Consider the following 21,495-nt stretch of genomic DNA (forward strand, 5'->3'; position numbering starts at 1 on the left):
GTAGATTTGAAAGAGTTCTGGAGTTATACAGGGTGTTTCATTGGGAAACGGAAATACTCAACAGGCGGATAGGTGGCACCGAGGTGGTTCTGGAGATAACACATTTATTGACTCTTACTGTCTTCGTAGCCGAGATACAGGATGCTTTATGAATATTGCTCGTTTCTTCCTGAGGCCATATCAGACGAACCACCTGGTATATTTTCTTCATATTTAGCAAATGCGTTTCTTATTCAAAGGTCAAATGTATCATGCAATAACCGCTAGTAGAAGGTCCGGTTAACAAAAAAATTATGAATCGTTTGAATCCTTGAAAAAAACACCCTGTAAAGAGAAATGTCGAAAATCAGTTTCAATATTTGCAGAGACCACAAAAACTAAACTGAAGCGTGTGCTTCAAATTTTCGCGCAGACAAAACTATTAAATTCATCATTATTTTAACATTACTTAGTAATTATTTATTACATTGGTTCCCTTTTTTATAGATGCAAACCATTTCAGTAGGTATTTTCAAGTTACTCTCTCCCCTCCCACTCGTCATTTGCAGAAAAAATTGAGGCCCTGTATGTACATAACTGATTATCGGAATTGATATTGCTTGGATATTGTTATTAAATGTTTCAGTGAAAGAATTGGGATGAATTAGGTCGATTTCATTTTTTTACTTTATTTTAATTATGAAAGTACGTGTTTTCAAAAAGAAAAAATTGACAAAACGAACATGAATCAAGGTACTCTTATTTTAATCCCGTGGATTATTATGTCTGGGTTTACATTAAATCACTAGTAACTAGTATATTCCCTTGATATTAATACTCTAATCAGCTAGCCAGAAAATAAAGAACATTCCGAATGTAATTCGGAAAGCAGTTCGGGATGTTTTAAAACAAGCAAGGAAATGTTTAGACCAAAATGAAGAACATTTCGAGCTGTTTATGTAGTTTTTCTTTCAGTTTCGTATTTTGTATGTTTTATTCGTTTTTTCATTTCGAAAACATGTACCCTTCATATTTGTTTCAACCAAAATGAAATCGACCTTATTCATCTCAATTCTTTGACTGAAACATTGAATAACAATATCCAATTTCGATAATCAGTTATGTACATACATACAGGGCTGCTTTTCTCGAGCATTCGCAATATATGCGATCGTACGCATCGAAAAACGTTGAGATGTTTTTAACAGCAAATAGCAGAGTTTTCCAGAGTTTCACCAAAGCATTGTGTGCTTTCATATGGGCTAAACGCAATGCTTTGGTGAAACTCTGGAAAACTCTGCTATTCTCGAGCATTCGCCATATATGCGATCGTACGCATCGAAAAACATAGTGTTTTTAACAGCAAATAGCAGAGTTTTCCAGAGTGTCACCAAAGCATTGTGTGCTTTCATATGGGCTAAACACAATGCTTTGATGAAACTCTGGAAAACTCTGCTATTCTCGAGCATTCGCAATATATGCGATTGTACGCGTCGAAAAACGTAGTGTTTTTAACAGCAAATAACAGAGTTTTCCAGAGTTTCACCAAAACATTGTGTGCTTTCATATGGGCTAAACACAATGCTTTGATGAAACTCTGGAAAACTCTGCTATTCTCGAGCATTCGCAATATATGCGATTGTACGCGTCGAAAAACGTAATGTTTTTAACAGCAAATAGCAGAGTTTTCCAGAGTTTCACAAAAGCATTGTGTGCTTTCATATGGGCTAAACACAATGCTTTGGTGAAACTCTGGAAAACTCTGCTATTCTCGAGCATTCGCAATATATGCGATCGTACGCATCGAAAAACATAGTGTTTTTAACAGCAAATAGCAGAGTTTTCCAGAGTGTCACCAAAGCATTGTGTGCTTTCATATGGGCTAAACACAATGCTTTGATGAAACTCTGGAAAACTCTGCTATTCTCGAGCATTCGCAATATATGCGATTGTACGCGTCGAAAAACGTAGTGTTTTTAACAGCAAATAGCAGAGTTTTCCAGAGTTTCACCAAAGCATTGTGTGCTTTCATATGGGCTAAACACAATGCTTTGATGAAACTCTGGAAAACTCTGCTATTCTCGAGCATTCGCAATATATGCGATTGTACGTATCAAAAAACGTTGTGATGTTTTTAACAGCAAATAGCAGAGTTTTCCAGAGTTTCACTAAAGCATTGTGTGCTTTCATATGGGCTAAACACAATGCTTTGGTGAAACTCTGGAAAACTCTGCTATTCTCGAGCATTCGCAATATATGCGATCGTACGCATCGAAAAACATAGTGTTTTTAACAGCAAATAGCAGAGTTTTCCAGAGTGTCACCAAAGCATTGTGTGCTTTCATATGGGCTAAACACAATGCTTTGATGAAACTCTGGAAAACTCTGCTATTCTAGAGCATTCGCAATATATGCGATTGTACGCGTCGAAAAACGTAGTGTTTTTAACAGCAATTAGCAGAGTTTTCCAGAGTTCCACCAAAGCATTGTGTGCTTTCATATGGGCTAAACACAATGCTTTGATGAAACTCTGGAAAACTCTGCTATTCTCGAGCATTCGCAATATATGCGATTGTACGCGTCGAAAAACGTAGTGTTTTTAACAGCAAATAGCAGAGTTTTCCAGAGTTTCACCAAAGCATTGTGTGCTTTCATATGGGCTAAACACAATGCTTTGATGAAACTCTGGAAAACTCTGCTATTCTCGAGCATTCGCAATATATGCGATTGTACGCGTCGAAAAACGTAGTGTTTTTAACAGCAAATAGCAGAGTTTTCCAGAGTGTCACCAAAGCATTGTGTGCTTTCATATGGGCTAAACACAATGCTTTGATGAAACTCTGGAAAACTCTGCTATTCTCGAGCATTCGCAATATATGCGATTGTACGCATCGAAAAACGTTGAGATGTTTTTAACAGCAAATAGCAGAGTTTTCCAGAGTGTCACCAAAGCATTGTGTGCTTTCATATGGGCTAAACACAATGCTTTGATGAAACTCTGGAAAACTCTGCTATTCTCGAGCATTCGCAATATATGCGATTGTACGCGTCGAAAAACGTAGTGTTTTTAACAGCAAATAGCAGAGTTTTCCAGAGTTTCACCAAAGCATTGTGTGCTTTCATATGGGCTAAACACAATGGTCCATATGCATAAAGAAGTAGTAAATGCTTTCACTTTAGTTTATTGAAATGAAATTATACATTTTATAAGCAACTGACAAAGATAGTATTATAGTAAAAGCAAATACTCTTCTTTATGCATACGACTCATTGCTTTGGTGGAACTCTGGAAAACTCTGCTATTTGCTGTTAAAAACATCAATACGTTTTTCGATGCGTACGATCGCATATATTGCGAATGCTCGAGAATAGCAGCCCAGGTCCTCATTTGTTTTTCTGGAAATGACAAGAGGGAGAGAGTAACTTAAAAATACCAACTGAAATTGTCTGCAGCTATAAAAAGGAGAACTAATTTAATATCCATTCAATAGTTTTGATATTTCATGATGAACCGCTTTCAGGAATCCATGCAAGTTCTAAAAAACTTTTACGTTAAAAACTTGTGCAGTAAAACTGTCTGCGCGAAAACTTGAAGAACACGCTTTAGTTTAGTTTTTTGTGGTCTTTGCAAATATTGAAACAGATTTTCGAAATTTCTTTTTACAGGGTGTTGTTTCAAGGATTCAAACGATTCATAATTTTTTTGTTAACTGGACCTTCTACTAGCGTTTCTTAATAAACTTTTTAGGGTTTTCACTCCCAATCTCTGAAACAAAATCAATTGAAAATGAAATAAACGATTTGCTCCTGCGTAAATTCTTGCACTAATTTGTCAGGAGCAAATCAACTAGTTGATTTGCAAAGCATTGTTTCAGAGATTTGGAGTGAAAACCCTAAAAAGTTTATTAAGAAATGCAGAATCCTCCCAGAATAAATTTCAATCGATATCTTCTACTAGCGGTTATTGCATGATACATTTAACCTTTGAATAAGAAACACGTTTGCTAAATATGAAGAAAATATACCAGTTGGTTCGTCGGAGATGGCCTCAGGAAGAAACGAGCAAAACTCATAAAACATCCTGTTTCTCGGCTACGAAGACAGTAAGAGCCAATAAATGTGGTATCTCCAGAACCACCTCGGTGCCACCTATCCTCCTGTTGAGTATTTCTGTTTCCCAATGAAACACCCTCTATAAGTTAATATTTTTTGAAAAGTTTCGGAAAATCATGGAATCTAATTGAAAAAACTAATTAGGACGCTTACTCAACGCCGTAAGTGATAGTTTTTGAAAAAAGCTTTGCAAAAGTTGAAAATTTTTGGAAAAAATCAATTTTTGTATATCAAAGATCATTATTTTGAAATAGAAAATAAGAGTTCAGTTACTCATTCCTAGAAATCCCCTCTTAGTGATTCCGAAGAATCAGAGAAGAATAAAATCAAATGAAGTCCCTTGGTATCCTCAAATAATACCCAATATTTCAATCCATTTTGGTACCCATTTCCAAGTTATGAATGAAGCATAAACTATAATTATTTTACAAATGGTATTGTTCTGAAGTAGTATTTTCAAGTTGGGTTCTGCTAGCTTAACGGTGGAGCTAGCTAGTTCAACAGTAAAGCTAGCAAAACCAAGAATTCATAAAGAAAAGTATAAAAGAAAAATCGCAGGTGGGTTGAAAATTTTTAGGTATAATCAAAGTGATCAAAGTATCAAAATCAATCTTCACTTCAAATTTATTAAAAATATCCACGAATATTTTTGCAATGAAATGATATTCTTATTTCAATTTCATTCATTCTATCCTCAAAGTTTCATTTCTTCTAAACCGATATTGCGCGACCTTTTCAAGTTCATCCTCAGTCGATGTTATTTAATATTGATAGCGTTCATCGAGTAATCGTCTTGTCGATTTGTCGAATACCACCTAATCTGATTTCACCTCCGATTTCTCCATTTTTCCAACGGTATTTTCATACGGATTTATCACACGAAGCAGATTTCTGCCACACCCACACTCAACATTGCAATTTACTTCACCCTCCCTGGGATTAATCTTGGTTTCCTTTTATAGAAGTGACCCAATTCCTTTTCTTCCCGTTCTATTATTGGAAGTAAGCTCAATGATTTTTATGCGACATTGGAAATGATCTTGAAATTTTTCCTAGGTAGGTACAATTCGTATATTCCGAATTAATACTGCAACTTTACCTTTTTGTTTTATTATTTTCAAGGATGCACCTTTGAAATCGATTGAGAGAAAGTACAACTCCTTCTTAAATTTTCACAGGTAACATTTTGGAGCATTTACAGGGTTGGGCATAAGTCTGGAATGAAAATAATATTTCTTCAACCAATAACTCAAACTGAAAACTCTGAAATCCGTCCATTAGATTTTAAATACCTAATTTTCTGGCAATAAATTTGAGTGTTTTTCTTCAACCCCTTAGCCGCAACACCATCCAACTTCCGTTTTCTAAATAGAAAAATATACCTATCTATGTATCAAATTTAAATTTCTTATAACTTTTGAACCAACCAGTATAGTCGGTTGATAAATATTTGGAAACTATGATTCACTCACACAGGTCGATAGATTCACATTTAAATTTTAAAAAAAATTCCAGGTCCGTAATTGAAAAATATGGGACATCTTCCAAGCTGGTATTCAACACCCTGTATATCAAAATTTCATGGATTTCATGGAGATATTTGAAAAGAGCAGAAAATTTTCATTGAAATTCAGTAGATTTCATTGTCCCGCACGTAATTCTGCTCGAAGGAAACTCCAGGGAAAGCGAAGTGAGAAATGTTTTCCTTGCTTATTTTGGTTACAAATCGTTCTAAGACGATCTGTTCTGTTTTTGAAGTGAGATTTAAGTGAGCAAGACACTCAGTTCGTACTTTGATCACAAATCGGAACACGCATTTAATTGTATTGTATCCCACAAGGGATAGGTAGAGGTGGACCGCATGCCTTGTCCGCTAGATCACCAGATTTCAATCCAGTTGATTAATTCATTTGGGATTATTTAAAAAGTTCAGTATACTCATAGTCATCTGAAATAGGAAGTGAGGAGATTCTCATGCAACGTATCGAAGTCGCCTGCAATGAATTAAGCAATAATCCAGACATGATAAAAAAAAGTATCAGACATATTTTGAAGAGGGCAAGAACATGTATTCTCCGAAACGGTGTTACTTTCAAGCACCTTATTCAATTCACGTTAAGTTTTTATGTTTCTTCATTTATTTATTCATCGTTGTTGTCTTCGAATAAATTTTTCTCAATCAATCTTGTTTTTCCGGTAATAACTTGAAATGATTCCTCAGAATATTATGAAATACGAATGTGAAATAAGTGGGGCAAAAAAGTCAATTTGATCACAATGTACGATTTTTCTGAAGATTAGAGGAATTCCAATATTCAATTTGATCTTTCTCTGGAGTTTCCTTTGAGAAAAATAACGGGACAATGAAATCTACTGAATCTCATTAAAAATTTTCTGCTCTTTTCAAATATCTCAATCAAATTTCCAAAATTTTGATTTACAGGGTGTTGAATTCCAGCTTGGACGAAGTCCCATGTTTTTCAAATAATGTGAATCTATCGATCTGTGTAAGTGAATCATATATTCCAAATATCAGCCGACTACACTGGTTGGTTCAAAAGTTATGAGAAATTCAAATTTTAGGTGAATACATGTAGCACCCTGTATCTCGGTTATGGAATTGATTAGACCTATCTAATATGGGTTTTTTGGACTCGCCTAGGGTAGCTCTAGCTCAGGTTACCGAATGTTCATTTACCAATGAAACACCCTGTATAATGGGAAAATGACACCCCCAAAATGCGAAGTTAGCACCCATAATGATGATGATGAAAGACATCGCATTCCGCTGGGTACTAACTTCACGGGCACAAAACAGAAATATAAAATTTTTGAAAATGAGGGTGTTATCTCCGCATTTTCAGGATGGCATTATCCCATTATACATATGTCAGGCTACGAGCAACAATTTTTGTGGTTCAAATAGTTACTAACGATGGACTCTACAACTGAACTTTATTTATTTTTCAGTGACCAGTAAGTTAGCAATCAGCGTAATACTTCATAAATATGTTAACCTTCACCCACCTGAAGATGCTATTGTGATATTATGATAAAAATCATATACATAATCTGTTTTGTACTCGAGGCTCCTAGGCTGAATTTCTGGGAGGATATAACTGAATGAACAATATTATTGTTTTTCCAACCATTTTCATTATTACATATGAGGATGTATTGATATCTAGTTAGCCTAGACCAGTTCCATGCATAAAAAAATATTGCGTTACCATAGCAACGAACAATAACTCATTAGAAGTGTCAGTGTTAAGTTTGAGGTCAAAGAAGTAAACCAGAGTTACGCAATAAATTAAAAGAAAGAAGATGTCCACCGAAATTGTGAAAATCGAAAAATTGGAGTATCGTCAAGTACCTGTATTTAAAAGGGTTAAGAGGTAAGCAGATTTACGAAGATATGCTTAATACCCTTGGTGATCAATGCCCTTCGTATGCGACCGTGAAAAATTGAACTGCAAGCTTCAAAAGAGGTAAAATTTCCATTGAAGGTGATCATCGATCGGAAAGGCGACACTCTGGTTCTCCAAGACCTAAGAAGTTTCGTGTCCAAAAATCTGGTGAAAAAGTAGCCATGGAGTAATCATAATTGATTTTTTGGATAGGGGTAGAACAATAATCGGAGATTACTATTCGACATTACTGACCACTCTACGGGAAAAAATTAAAGAGAAAAGACGCTGAAAGCTATCCAAAAGTGTTTTGTTTTTTCAGGACAACGCCCCTGCACACAAATCTCATGTTGCCATGAAAAAATTCGTGATGTAGGGTTTGAATTACTAGAACACCCCCCTTATTCACCAGATTTGGCTCCATCCGACTATCATTTCTCCCAACGGGGAGGTAATAAAAGCTGTGGAGGTCTGGTTTGCAGAGCAAGGAGAAACATTTTTTTTGAAAGGTGTAGAGACGTTGCAGGTTCTCTGTAATAAATGCATCCAATTAAGAGGAGAATATGTTGAGTAATAAAATATTTTGACATTGAAATTTTGTTTGGTTCTATAGTAGGCTAAGAATGTTTCAATATATCCTCGTATTTCTTGGGTATTATCTGATGAATAAATTGAAAATTTTGAAATGCAGCAATTGCTGTATTGGGTTGAGGTGGCCGATATTTGATGAAAATGCATAATTGCACTTTAAACAGATTATATGATTTTCACAAAAATGAGTTTTTAAACGACGTGCTTCGCTATCTCAATAGCATCTTGAGGTGGGTGAAGATAAACAGTTTTCTTTCACCAACATGAAGATGCTAATATTATAGCGAAACACGTCTCGTGGTTCGATATCGAACGGATTCGTTCGCCAGCCAGAACCAAGATTTTCACTTAGCGGACAATGGGATCGGAGATCAGCCTGAAAAGTTACCGGTTTGCAGGTCGGGGGAAAAAGCATAGCGGTCGGAGGCGGTTCTCCGCAGTTTTCTGCTCTCAATGGGCTTTCGCACCAGCCAAGAATCGTACTCACAGCAGGGGCAGAACTCGGACAAGACGGGTCGTCTCTCCTTCCTTGCTTTCAGTGGTTAGCGGGCTTTCGCACAAGCTAGCACTGATAACAATAGGGATAGAGAGGTCGGGACGGGGTCGGATGAAGCTGAGGTTCCAAATTAACGGTACGGAGACGTGGCTTATCTCTGGATTCGATACACGGCCTTTCTTTGACGTATGTCTCAACGGTTGTTGTGGTACTCATCGTGAACGTGGCTTCCCCCGAGTAAACGACAAGGAAAATAATCTATTACCTACACGGTACAGAACGGATCCGCAGAAAGAAAACAGGAAAATAGCGGGGCTGTGGAATTTCAACAAGAATACCGACTGAAAGACTATCAAAGCAAAAAAAAAAGAATTAATACTCGAACTCGCATGAAACTCAATACAGAACGACGACTCAATACAGAATGCTGGACTGGCGGAGCAGCACCTTCTTTTGGTGCTAACAATTGGTGTGCTGAAAATCGGAAAAATTAGCGTCGATAAAAATGTCGTTACTGTGGCTTATCGGTGCTGACAGACAAAAACGAGGTTATGTCAAATTCAGGATGTTTTTCACGATGCTACATCGTTTTCAAAACTATGAAAAGGGCTAAAAACGGTCCGGAACGATGTTTGAATCCTAAATTGGAATTGGAATTGTGCTAGTTAAAACAAAAACGGGAAAAAATAGCCGAATCACCTTGAAACGAGGGTGGATTTTTTGTTAAAAAAATCAAACTTCATTACATTTTTTATGATTTCTAGGTCAATTTGTAGAAAAGCTTCGGTATTGCACCTACCTCTTCTTTTTTTCCTTCTCCTTGCCATTTGGAATATCACCGTTGTCCGATTGTCCCAAGAATTGAACCCTTTTCTCAACGGAATCGTTGCATGGTTCACTGAAAACGCATTCGGACTCTGAACTGTTGGCAGCGGTATCGGATTCTTCGGGCAACGTGATTGAGCTCAGGGGAACCGTGGTGGAGTCCTCCTCCTGCTGACTCAGAGGCGTCGTTGGGGTGGTAACCGCGGGATAGGGCGAGGTGTCGGGGATCGCAGCTGCAGCTGATGGGATATTCACTGGTGGGGGTTGACGGCGTCTCATCGACTTAGGGGCAATTTTGAGCGGGACGTGCGTATGAGGGTAACTTTTCTCCCTATGATCTGTAAATGAAAAGTACAAATGATTATGCAAAGACATCTTTAAAAAAAATTTCGATACAGTGGTTTCAATTATTGGGAATCTACACTTTGGAGCATAGATTATGGAGAAGAAAGATGAGAAACGAAGCGACTAAAGTGATGTGAGCGCCATCTCTGGTTTCAAATGAGTTTCTAAGAGATGGTTGAAATATCAATTTCCTTTTTGTAGAAATATATGAACTTTTGTAAGATTTCAGATGACCATTTTGATTCTCATAATGTTTTAAGAAAGTAATTGCATCGTGAAATACTGTGGAACAAATAAAAAGGATTGCCCGAAATTACGTTTTGTACTAAACCAAAGACATTTTCAAACATTTACAAAGGTAAGTATTACTACTGGCAACATGTGAGTTGGTTATTCATTGATTTTTATTTTCAATTGAGAACTGTTCATTCACGTAAATTATTGTATGCTGGCATGCAGGAAGCCCCCCCTTGCATGAAATTATGTTTTGTTAGTCTCCCCATAATAATTTAATTTTATTGGGAGCGAGTACTGATTATGAGTAAAAGAATCTTTTTGTCTTTCATTAGTCAATCTAGTTAATTGAATTTATCAAAAAATCAAAGCCAACTATATAGCAGCAACACTAATTAATAATTATCGTTGATTCTTACGAGACAATGCACTTTTTCGTCCATATCTCAGAAACTATTCAGTTTACAGAAAAAGTACATTTTTTGCTCATTTTAACCTGCTCTACATGATGAACAAGAAAAAAAGTGTAGGTTGCCATATGAAAAAACTAAGTTCTATTTGAATTTTTAACTTTATAATTTTTGAAGACCCTGTATATCAGATTGATACAAATAGAGATGTAACGTATGATCCAATATGTTGACATAAATTGGGTTTTGATACATACATTAGAAAACTAGTATTAGCTATTTTAGTGAGCACCTACAGTTGTCAAAATTTTAGGAAGAAGTCGAATATCTCAGAATCGGTGCTATATAGGATCATGGTTGTCATACCAAAGTTACTTTAAAATTTGACAAGTAATTCAAAAATGCAATAATATACAGGTTACCATTCGAGAAAAAACGGAGCACCCTATATTTAGGTGGGTTATAAAAAATAAAAGTTTTGTATTTAACTTTTTCTTCTAGCTCCTTTAGTTTCCACAATAAGGTATAGGGACACTTTAACCCGGACACCCTGTACTCTAATATGGCCGTTTCCGTTCGCAAGATTTTTCGAACGAAAAGCCCGGCATGCTCCTTCCTGGTATTTTATATTCTATTGACATACAAATCTGTGCTGTGGATCCTTAAAACTGAGTTGCATTCGGTCAATTTTTCGAATTTCACAGATACTTTTTATTTTAGAACATTAAATTACTCGAAAACGGCGCATCATACGAGAAAATATTTTACAAAACGTTCAAATAATCATTAGTCTCCAACTTAGTTTCAAGAGTTGGGTTTTCTGAATTTTTGGTATTTTCATTGAACTTAATGGTCATAACGAGAGAACTGAAAGATATGGGTGATATCTTGTGTTCGAAAAAGATTAGACAAATAAATGAAGAACTATATAACGAAATTCATTTCATTTGATACAATCGTTTGTGAGATGGAACCAAAAATAATTTTTTTTCCAGGTTTTTCAACAGCCTGTATTTTTTAAACCGAGCCGATTCGAAAAAAATGGCGTTACGCTCAATTCCTATTCTTGATTTTTTTAATGAACAATGTAAGGATGGTCTGATCCGAATTCTGTTTATCTAGGGTATATTCGCTTCACTCACTCGCAGCCGGAGTTCGAACAAATCAGGTTTTTTTTCCAAATTTGCTATGTTATTGTTCCAGATCCCAGATGTATGAATTTTTCGAGGGGTGAACCGGTCATGAAAATGTTGTACACCACAATTCAGACAATTCACGCAATTCCTATAATACCATATGAAACAATTCAGATAATTCCAACAATGCACACAATTCAATAAAATTCATGGCAATTCCTGACAATTCACGGACAATTCATGAAAATTCGAAACAATTCATACCAATTCAACACAATTCAATACAATTCATGGCAATTCAACACAATTCAATACAATTCATGACAATTCATATTTCAGTCTCAAATCAATATCGAAGTTTTTTCACATCATACTATACTTATTCAGACTAAGGTCCGGTTTCACTAGCTAGATCGGAGAATCAACGCTTGATTGGTGAATATAATGAAACAACATTGACATGTTTGCAATCGATTTCAACAACAATATGAAACTGGATAAGTGAACTGCCAGGAATTGTTGAGAATGGTCGTGAATTGACAGGAAATGTTGTTAATTGTCGTAAATTGTCAGGAAATTTTGTGGATTGGCGTGAATTGCTAAAAATTGTCAAACAATTCACGAATTGTATGAAAATTTTTATGCGTTTTGTGGAATTGTTATGAATTCCAAAGATTTTTTTAATTATTAGGCCATGCGCTGACATGAAAGCTTTAGTTCTGCAATTTTCTAGTCGAAGAAATCAGTAGTACGCACGAACCATATACTGGATGCATGTCCATCAGGTATATGCATATTTTTTATCCTTCCCCAAACATGATAATCTAAGTGCGTTAGATCGGGTTGACGTGGTGGCCGTGGAACCAGAAATTTTGTTTTTACTTTAGTAAACAGTAGAAAAAAATTAGATGTGTAGATGAGAATTACGGACTTTTACTATCATTCATTATTTAATTATTTGAGAATAAGATAAATAATTAGAACTGAAAGTTACTACTAGATATACCTACTGTTGGTTGAATATTTCAAAAATGATGAATTACAGGTACAGGCATATAGTTGATGTGAATTTTTTTGATGGTTTTCAGAAGTAAAAATCATAAGACGAAATTTAAATTAAGAAGTGGAATTCATGAGTGTGAGTTATAAATAAAGAGGTTAACGGCATGCAGACAATTATTGACTTTTGAAAAAGTACACCTCCGGACAGGGTTCGAACTAGCGGCCCTCTTGATTCCCTGCAGATGTCGCTAAATGTCGACGATGCCATGGGTAATGGGTAAAAAGCATGGACCTATAATACCAAGTAGTAGTAGTAGTATTATACATCTATGGTAAAAAGGATCTTGAGCACTGAAAGTGTTCCCTTACCACCTAACAATCTCTCACCCTTGCGAACATTGAAACGGTCGCGGGTTCGAATCCTGTCCGGAGGTGTACTTTTTCAAAAGTCAATAATTGTCTGTATGCCGTGAATATCTTCATTTATTGTAAAAATCATAATTCAATTTGGGTTCCCATTTTAAGTTTTAACGACGTTTTAAATAAAAATTTGGCCTGTTTTTGTGGATATACTGAAGAATTCTTCCGTCAATATGTGAAGTGATAGACGTACAACATAACTTCAATTCCATTCCATTCCATTGCTGCATCCCGTCACCAGGAACAAGTCTACAAAAAGAAGAAAAAAAAAGAAATTGCGCACAGACTTGTAATTTCTTAGGGCTAGTACTTCAATAATAAGTACAGAAAATTTCATTCTTCAAGCCTCAAAAGGTGGTGACTAAAATTCAGTTTTTATTTTTCTTCTAAAATACCAGTATTCCATAACACGTAGACTACGTTCGTGTGTTTTGGCTAGAGGCGATCATTTCCAGCATTTATTATAAACCTTCCACATTTTGCTTGCGTGTAATTGCGTGAAAATATCTTCTGTAGTTCTTCGTATGATTTTCGGTGGGATTAAGAAAGAATGACCCTGTATACTAGGCATGCCCATATAAATGAATAGATGCTACTCATTTCCAAGACTAGAAAGTTGCACAACTAAAAATTACATGTCAGCGGATGCATAATAATTAAAAAAAATTCTTTGCAATTCATAACAATTCCAAACAATTCGCGAAAATTCATGACAATTCACAACAATTCCTGACAGTTCACGACAATTTTCAACAATTCCTGGCAATTCACGACAATTCATGACAATTCCTGGCAATTCAATTCAATTCATGACAATTCATGGCAATTCAAAACAATTCCTACAATTTGTACACCACAATTCACGACCGGTTCACCCCTCGGAATTTTCCTTCTGGGACCACGACTGAAATGAATGTAATTATCAAGGTAGCAGTAAGGCAAAGGTAATTAGATATATCTTTAGAGATTTCCTTTGGGGATTTAACACTCCCACCATAAAGGAAAATTTTATAATAGAGCATTGTAATTTATAAATTGGCTGAACTCGTTAATCGAGGATTTATCATATAAATTTCCCGTTTAACTCACGTCAACCCCACTCACCAACAAGGATAAGATATAAATCGTTCTCCAGAAGGAATATTCTAATGGTTTTGTATTGTATTTTTAGGATTTTTATAATTCAATATATTCTCCAATCACCGATTTCCCGCTTAATCATCGACTGTTTGTCATGTTTTGGTGGAAATTGGAGCAGAGGATAACTTTTTCAACCAGATAGACCAAAAATACCTAGGGATAAGTACCCCATAGGTTTCCTGTATAATATCTGTATATTTCTGAATTGAAAGATTGGAGAGAAATAGAGATAGGGTTAGATAGATAATATAAGTATGTTAGGTATTACTTGTATAGTATTTAGGAATTTAGGACAGGATATTGAATAGTAGAATAGTTAGAGTAAGTTAGCGATTGGGGTAACTATATTAGAAAGATAAATATTAGAGTAGGTTGGTATTAGTTAGGAGTTTATAAAATTTAGAATAAAGGTTGAAACAATTGTATTTTTTCCTTTTTTTTAATAATAGTATTAATACATGTAGTAATTTCTAAATACAGGTGACCAGATATTCAAATTACCTGGCGCCCACAAATTCATTTAGTTTACACATACTCAAGAGGTTACCCCTCCCTGAATGACCTGGTTGGTCACTTTTTTGTTACATCGATCCAAATTTGGGGAATCTCTTTTATTTTACGTAACAATGGTAAAGGAAAAAAGTGTTTCTTCTGACCTCAAGAACCTACTATTGAAATATTTGTACGAGTCAAAGACTTACACTGTGTATATATATGTATATGAATTAATCAAATCAAATTTGAGCTGTTTCGTAAAATGTATATATTTATATATTTCAAGAGCTTGCAGAAAAAATATTCAACTATTTTGAATACTAGTCCGAAATATAACAGAATGGCGAATGCGCAGCGTCAATGCATACTAGTTATGTATTATACATTGTACATTATTTTCAATAATGAGCCAATGAGAATTTCAGTATCATATTTGGAATTTGAGGGATATTACGAGTTGAAGACATCAGTGTGTTTCAAGATTATCAAATGTACTTTGAAATATAGTCGCTAAATTAAACCATTCAGGACCAACAATTTTAAATGTCAATTAAAAAAAAATCCAACCAATTCGATATGAATAGAAAATCACCGAAATCTTTTCCAGACAAATTTTTCCATTTGAGATTTTTTCCCCATTTTTGAATTTCTCTTTCAACTTCAAACTGGATTATAACATTGTCTGCAATTTGAGCAAATCACACTTTTTTTCCAACGTCAAGGTTAATTTAATATTTTAATTCTGAATGGATTTTGTTGATTTTTATGTGAAGTCTCAGGTACTCCATTGACTTTGTTCTGCAGGATGACACTGCAAAAATTTAAAAACGATTCGAAGCTACATATAATGTAACATAATAAAAAGTTAGACAAATTAGTGCAAGAATTTACGCTGGAGCAAATCAATTATTTCAATTTTGTTATTGATTTTGTTTCAGAGACATGGAGTGGAAACCCTAAAATGTTTCAGAAAATGCAGATTCTTTCGCAAGTTAGTTGTCTTAGTGGATGAGAATTAATTTCATAAGAATCCTAATATCTCATAAACCATTGAGTTTTTATTCAAGATATGGCATACTGTTCAAATTCATATCAAATCAGCTGTCTATCGATGCAAATATAAACTGGGTGTGCGTGCCATTTGAAAGAAGGAAGTGGTAAGTTATTTCCGGTATAACCGGAAGTTGCAGAGGTTTGAAAAAATTTCGGGTAGAAAGTTCATGGTCGAAAAGCCCGACATAAAAATTTTCAGCACATAATTTCAATTAGTTTTCCATAAACGTCTAATATGCCATCGCGGTGAATCACCCTGTATAAAAAATATTCCAATATGTTTCCTAAGTATATGGAACACTGTTTAACTGTTGCAGGACGAGATGTCTCCAATGATATTATTGTTTAACTTATTCATGTGATATGCGAAATACAATAGTAATCTTACACTATAAAATATGAAATTCATCTCAAGTTCAGCAGGTTACAATTATAGCACTTGAGACACTACTGGGATCAAAACTGAAGGCACAATACGAATAATCCCTTAACGCCAGTTGCCGTGAATGAATGTTATTTATTCAGATTTGCCTTTCTGGGAATGGAATTAATTTAATCCCAGAATCGACGACAACGAGAATTCCAAAATAAGCTTGACACAATACAAACGGATCGACCTGATTCCACGAATCATCATGCCCCAACGGCTCTTTTATAATAACTGACATTTAACGGAATACACATTCCGATTTTCCAGGATCATTTTTGGCCAATATTTGCGAGCCTGGTACCGACATCTGATATCACTATTTTCGGTCCAAACTTATGGATGATGTTTATAGAATGCTGACATAGCAATCGATTTCCAGGGTATAGGGATTTCAGAAAGACGATTGAATGTTTGAACGGATTTCATGCAGTTTTGACAAGTTATTAATACGATATCTAAGAAAACACCCCTATTTTCCGTGGCATGAAATTGGAGACCAGATGTTATGTTGTAAGTGGACATAAACAGCCATTCCTCTTATAATAGGAATAGTGAGTGCTGGGTTTTCCTAAGAATATTGTCCCCACTTAAGCTCGATCAAGCAAGGATGTTTCTAGGTGGAAAGAAAACCAGTCAAACCTCAGAAAGAGTGTCTGCCGAGCGAGCTGCCGAGTCTTTAATACGGCAACAATTGGCAAGGATACACCGAGAAACTTACTCAATAACATGAAGAAATCAGGAAGGCAGAAGGCTCAATTTTCAAGCTTTTTGTAAAAATATCACTTCCACTCCTCTGCAGTTAGACTAGAGAAAGACATGGCAAAAGGAGGTAGGTACTAACCCCACAATGTCGCTAAAATCACTTGGTTGCTAAGAAGAACTTCAAAAATGTGACATAAAAACAGCAAAGCTTTTATATGAGACCGAAGTTCGACCGATCTTGGAGTATGCTGGTCCGGCTTGCTGGGTTGTCCTGAGGGGAGATACGGCATTGCTGGAATCGGTCCAACGTTGGAATACCAGAATCCTTTACGCCTGGTTACGTCCCGGTTATGAGGACAGACTCAAATGGTTTGGCCTAACTACTCTTAGGAAGCGCCGCGACAGGGGTGATGTAATTTTTGAAAGAAAACATAACCATCTTCTAGAACACTGTTTTAAGCTGGCCAAGGAAAAATTCCAAACTACACAGCGTCAGTTTTTCCTTTCCAACAGTGTTTTCGACGTCTGGAATGGTTTGACACCCGCAGTTGTGAACTCCCCCTCGGTTAATGTTTTCAAGAAACGTTTCAAGTTGTCAGAACTTAAAGCGATAGCGGTGCTTTGTGTGCGGTTGCAGTTTATGTTTGTGTTTTTGAACTTCACTGTTTTATGTTCAAGTTTTCGAGAATACTCATTTTTATTTTGTATTGAGTTTATAGACTTTGTCTCAACTCTTATTTCCAATAATAATAATAAAGATGATGGACATGGACTAGTAGGAAATCTAAATTGAGAAGTGAACTGCATGGAACGTGTCGCCATCAATCAAAAGAGTAGTAGGTAGACCGGTTTCTGGCTTATTTGCCGTCATCAGTACCCCATAACTCAAATCGATGATGACAACCAAAATGAAATGCAAAACTTATATTCAATGCCAGAAATAACATCTGAGATATGACAAAACAGATGTGACATCTAGCGGAGAAATGTCTACATTTCCTACCAAGAGTTCGTTCAAAAAATAGTCCTACGTACATTCATTCATTCATTGCTGTATCCCGTTACCGGGAATAAATCTACAAAAAGACATAGAAAAAAAAAAGAACAGACTTATAGAGAGACCCAACCGTGACCTACAGATCCTTCCCCACTCCTGGCATGGATAGTCAACAACCAGATCTGGCCGCCGCTGTGTTCTTCTCGAGTCTCCATTATAACTGTGTACACTTATACATAACAACACTTATATATAAGAAGCAGCTTAACATTGACCATTGATGAATGGAGAAGGGCGAAAGTATCCCCCTTTCCAAAATCATGGTGAAAAGACGGGTCCGATCCTTGATCTTTCAGAACCATTCAACTTTCTTTTTGCTCAAAACGAGGAAGAAAGTAGTAGATGATTACAAAGGAACGGAGAATCTGGGGAAAACACCTGGACTGGACTTTCCACATAGACTGCTCTGTATCAGCTTACTGAAGTCGAAACCACTCGCGGAACACCTCAAGGAGGAGTAATATCTCCCCTCCTATGGACCGTGGTAGGATGAATTACTGCACAGGCTAACAGAGTGTATGGTCCGTAAATACACATTTGGTAACCGAAAGTTACCAGAGCGGTTACTTTGGTGACAGATATCGAACCGAATTGTCAGGAATTCAACATATACGGACCGCCGACTTGCTAACCAGAAGAAACCAAATTGTATATACGGAACACAGCCAGAGCTTGGCTCCGAATGTGAAGGCTATGCTGATGATATAGTCCTAAGAGTAAGAGGTAAATTTCAGGGTTCCCTCTGTGATTTGTTGCATCAGAATTATTGAACAGTGGTGCATGTGATTAACCCAACCAAGACCACAGTTTTTCCCTTTATTTGAAAAAGAAACCAGTTATGAAATCTCGTTGAGTGACAGTGATCCAGAAACCGGTCTACAGTTGCGTTTGGATGTTTCGACTTGGGATTTTCCACGCTCGTTCATTACCAGCGCGCATTATTGGAATGACAATTCTTCGAACGTCTCTTTAATCTATGTTCCTGGTCTGGGGTGTAAGGGGGAAGGATGCGTATTATAGCCTTTCCTCTCAAATGCCAACCTCACCTACTCGCGGTGCACCTTGTTCTTACGAACGAGGCTCTGGCGACCGAACATGAGCGGTATAACTCTATTTCCCACAATTACCTAGCCTAAACATTGGCTTGAGCAGGAAATGGCTCTCTGCGTTGCTCAAGTTACGTCTCAGACCTTGTCGTCTCAGGATACCTGTGCCACAAGATAATCTAGTCGTAGCTGCAACCAAAGTTGCACTGACAGCTTTCTTCTAACACTGACAGCTTCTAACGCAGCTCCTACAAAAAAATGGATCAGTCGAACAGGACAAAATTTGTATCCGGAGGTAAAATACCCGCCCATTCGGATCTCCGGGGGAGGGTGCCTGAGCGAGTGAATCATCGAACAAACACCAATGAAAAGCACATAGCTTTTGCAGCATGGAACGTCAGAACCTTGCCAAGGCCGACCGACCAGAGAGGCGTACTGCCCTAATCGATAAGGAACTGCAACGAACATCCATTGCAATAGTTGCCTTAAGCGAGACACGCTTTTCGGACGAAGGTAGCTTGGTAGAACAAGCGTATACTTTTTTCTGGAAAGGCTTGCCGGAAGGCGAAATCAGACAACATGGTGTAGGCTTTGCCATTAGAAACGACCTGGCCGCCAAACTTACCGAAAATCCAGTTGGTATCTCAGAACGTTTAATGACCCTACGCTTTCCTGCAGCGAATAATACGTTTGTGAACATCATTGCAGTATACGCACCCACTTTGAACTCCTCTGACAACTTAAAGGACACTTTCTATGAAACACTCGTTGCTACATTAAGTAAAATCCCAAAACGGGAACGAATTATTCTCCTTGGAGACTTCAACGCCAGAGTGGGCAGATGTCAAGACTCAGAACTATGGCCAGGAATAAAAGGGAAACACGGCACAGACAGCACTAATTCGAATGGAGAACGTCTGCTGGCTCTTTGTGCAGAACACAATCTGTGTATAACGAACAACTATTTTATTACGAGACCCAATTCAAGGGGGACCTGGCGCCACCCGCTCTCAGGGCATTGGCATAACCCTCGACTATGTGATCGTGAGAAGAAAAGATCTGAAAGAGGTGTTGGTCGCTAAACCCAGAGCAGATCTGGAGTGCTGGACTGATCAAAGGCTCGAGAATGAAAATCTCAATGCGCCCAAAATACCAACGCAAGCCAAAGTATCTAAGAGAGCGCCTTCAAATCTCCAAACTACAAAACCCTTCTACAAAGGAAAGATTCACAGCTGCCGTCAAAGAAAGCCTAACACCACCGGATTATAACGACGACATTGAGACTCATAGGCTTCGCTTCAAGTCATCTCTTACAAATACAGCGAAAGAAATACTGGGCACAAAACGCTCCCGAAAATCCCCAGACAGGTTTGCCGACAGCGAAACTCATATCGCACCCCTTTTGGACGCAAAACACAAAGCGATGAAAACCGCAATTAACAAGCCTGGCGATGTTGCAGCCCAAAAAAGTTTTATAAACATAAAACGCAAGGTCCGTCAAGAAATAAGAAAAATCAAGGATAGCTGGTGGAAAGAAAAAGCAAGGGAAATACAAGCTTACGCCGATAACCATGACTACAGGCGTTTTTTCGAAGCTACCAAAACTGTTTACGGTCCAAGCAGAAAAGCTATCTCTCCTATAAGAGATGCTCATGGAGCTATTCTAACTGATGATAGAAAAATTCTCGAAAGATTGAAGGAGCATTATTCACAGGTCTTGAATCAAAATAACGACTCGGATTTATCCATTTTAGACCTGCTCCCCGCGTATAGTCCGATGACATCGCTTGATGTCGGAAATCATAAGTGCGATTAAAAATATGAAAAATGATAAGTCACCTGGTCTAGACAGCATTCCAGCGGAGATATTCAAAACCTTGGATGAAGACATTGTCAATAGTCTCCTAACACTATTCCGCAAGATCTGGGAACAGGGAGATGTGCCACAAGACTTCAGAGACGCTTTAGTTATCAACCTCTATAAGAACAAAGGCGATACGTCGAATTGCAACAATTACAGGGGCATATCGTCGCTTAGTGTAGCCGGTAAAATTCTCTCGAAGATTATGGCTAATCGTCTGGTTCCACTCTTAGCAAAGCTATTACCTGAATCCCAGTGCGGCTTTCGAGCAAATCGAGGTACGGTGGACCTAATTTTTACACTGCGACAGCTACAAGAGAAGGCCCGTGAACAACAATCAAGGATTTATACAGCCTTCATCGATTTAAGTAAGGCATTCGACTCGGTGAATCGGAGAGCGCTATGGAAAATCATGGAACGTCTTGGAGAACCCGAAAAATTCCTAGCAGTGTGTAAAAGCCTTCATACCAACAACACCGCTAGAATACAGCATAATGGCTCCACAACCGGCCATTTCTCAACCAACTCCGGAATAAAACAAGGCTGCGTATTAGCGCCTTTACTGTTCAATATTTTCACCATAGTTGTATCGATAATTGCAGACATGAGTATGCCCGTAAGAGGTGTTGGGATAACATTCAGATTTGATGGAGGCCTGTTTAACCTGAAGCGCCTCAGAGCAAAAACCCGTACCAAGTTCATCACGGAACTTCAATATGCAGACGACTGTTCACTCATCGCTAGCAGCTCAGA

At 37.2% G+C, this 21,495-nt stretch overlaps 1 protein-coding gene across 3 annotated transcripts in view; it reads right to left on the reverse strand.

Moving 5' to 3' along the window:
• Positions 1 to 21,495, reverse strand: part of LOC123320214 (anion exchange protein 3) — a 254,710-nt gene that overhangs the window by 125,656 nt on the left and 107,559 nt on the right. For all 3 annotated transcript variants that reach the window (XM_044907456.1, XM_044907464.1, XM_044907448.1), the window contains one exon: positions 9,386 to 9,749. In XM_044907456.1, coding sequence (XP_044763391.1) covers positions 9,386 to 9,749 — 364 coding nt within the window. The remainder of the gene's footprint in view (positions 1 to 9,385; positions 9,750 to 21,495) is intronic.

The sequence above is a fragment of the Coccinella septempunctata genome, chromosome 1 (genome assembly GCF_907165205.1).
Source record: "Coccinella septempunctata chromosome 1, icCocSept1.1, whole genome shotgun sequence".
Classification (NCBI taxonomy): Eukaryota; Metazoa; Arthropoda; class Insecta; order Coleoptera; family Coccinellidae; genus Coccinella; species Coccinella septempunctata.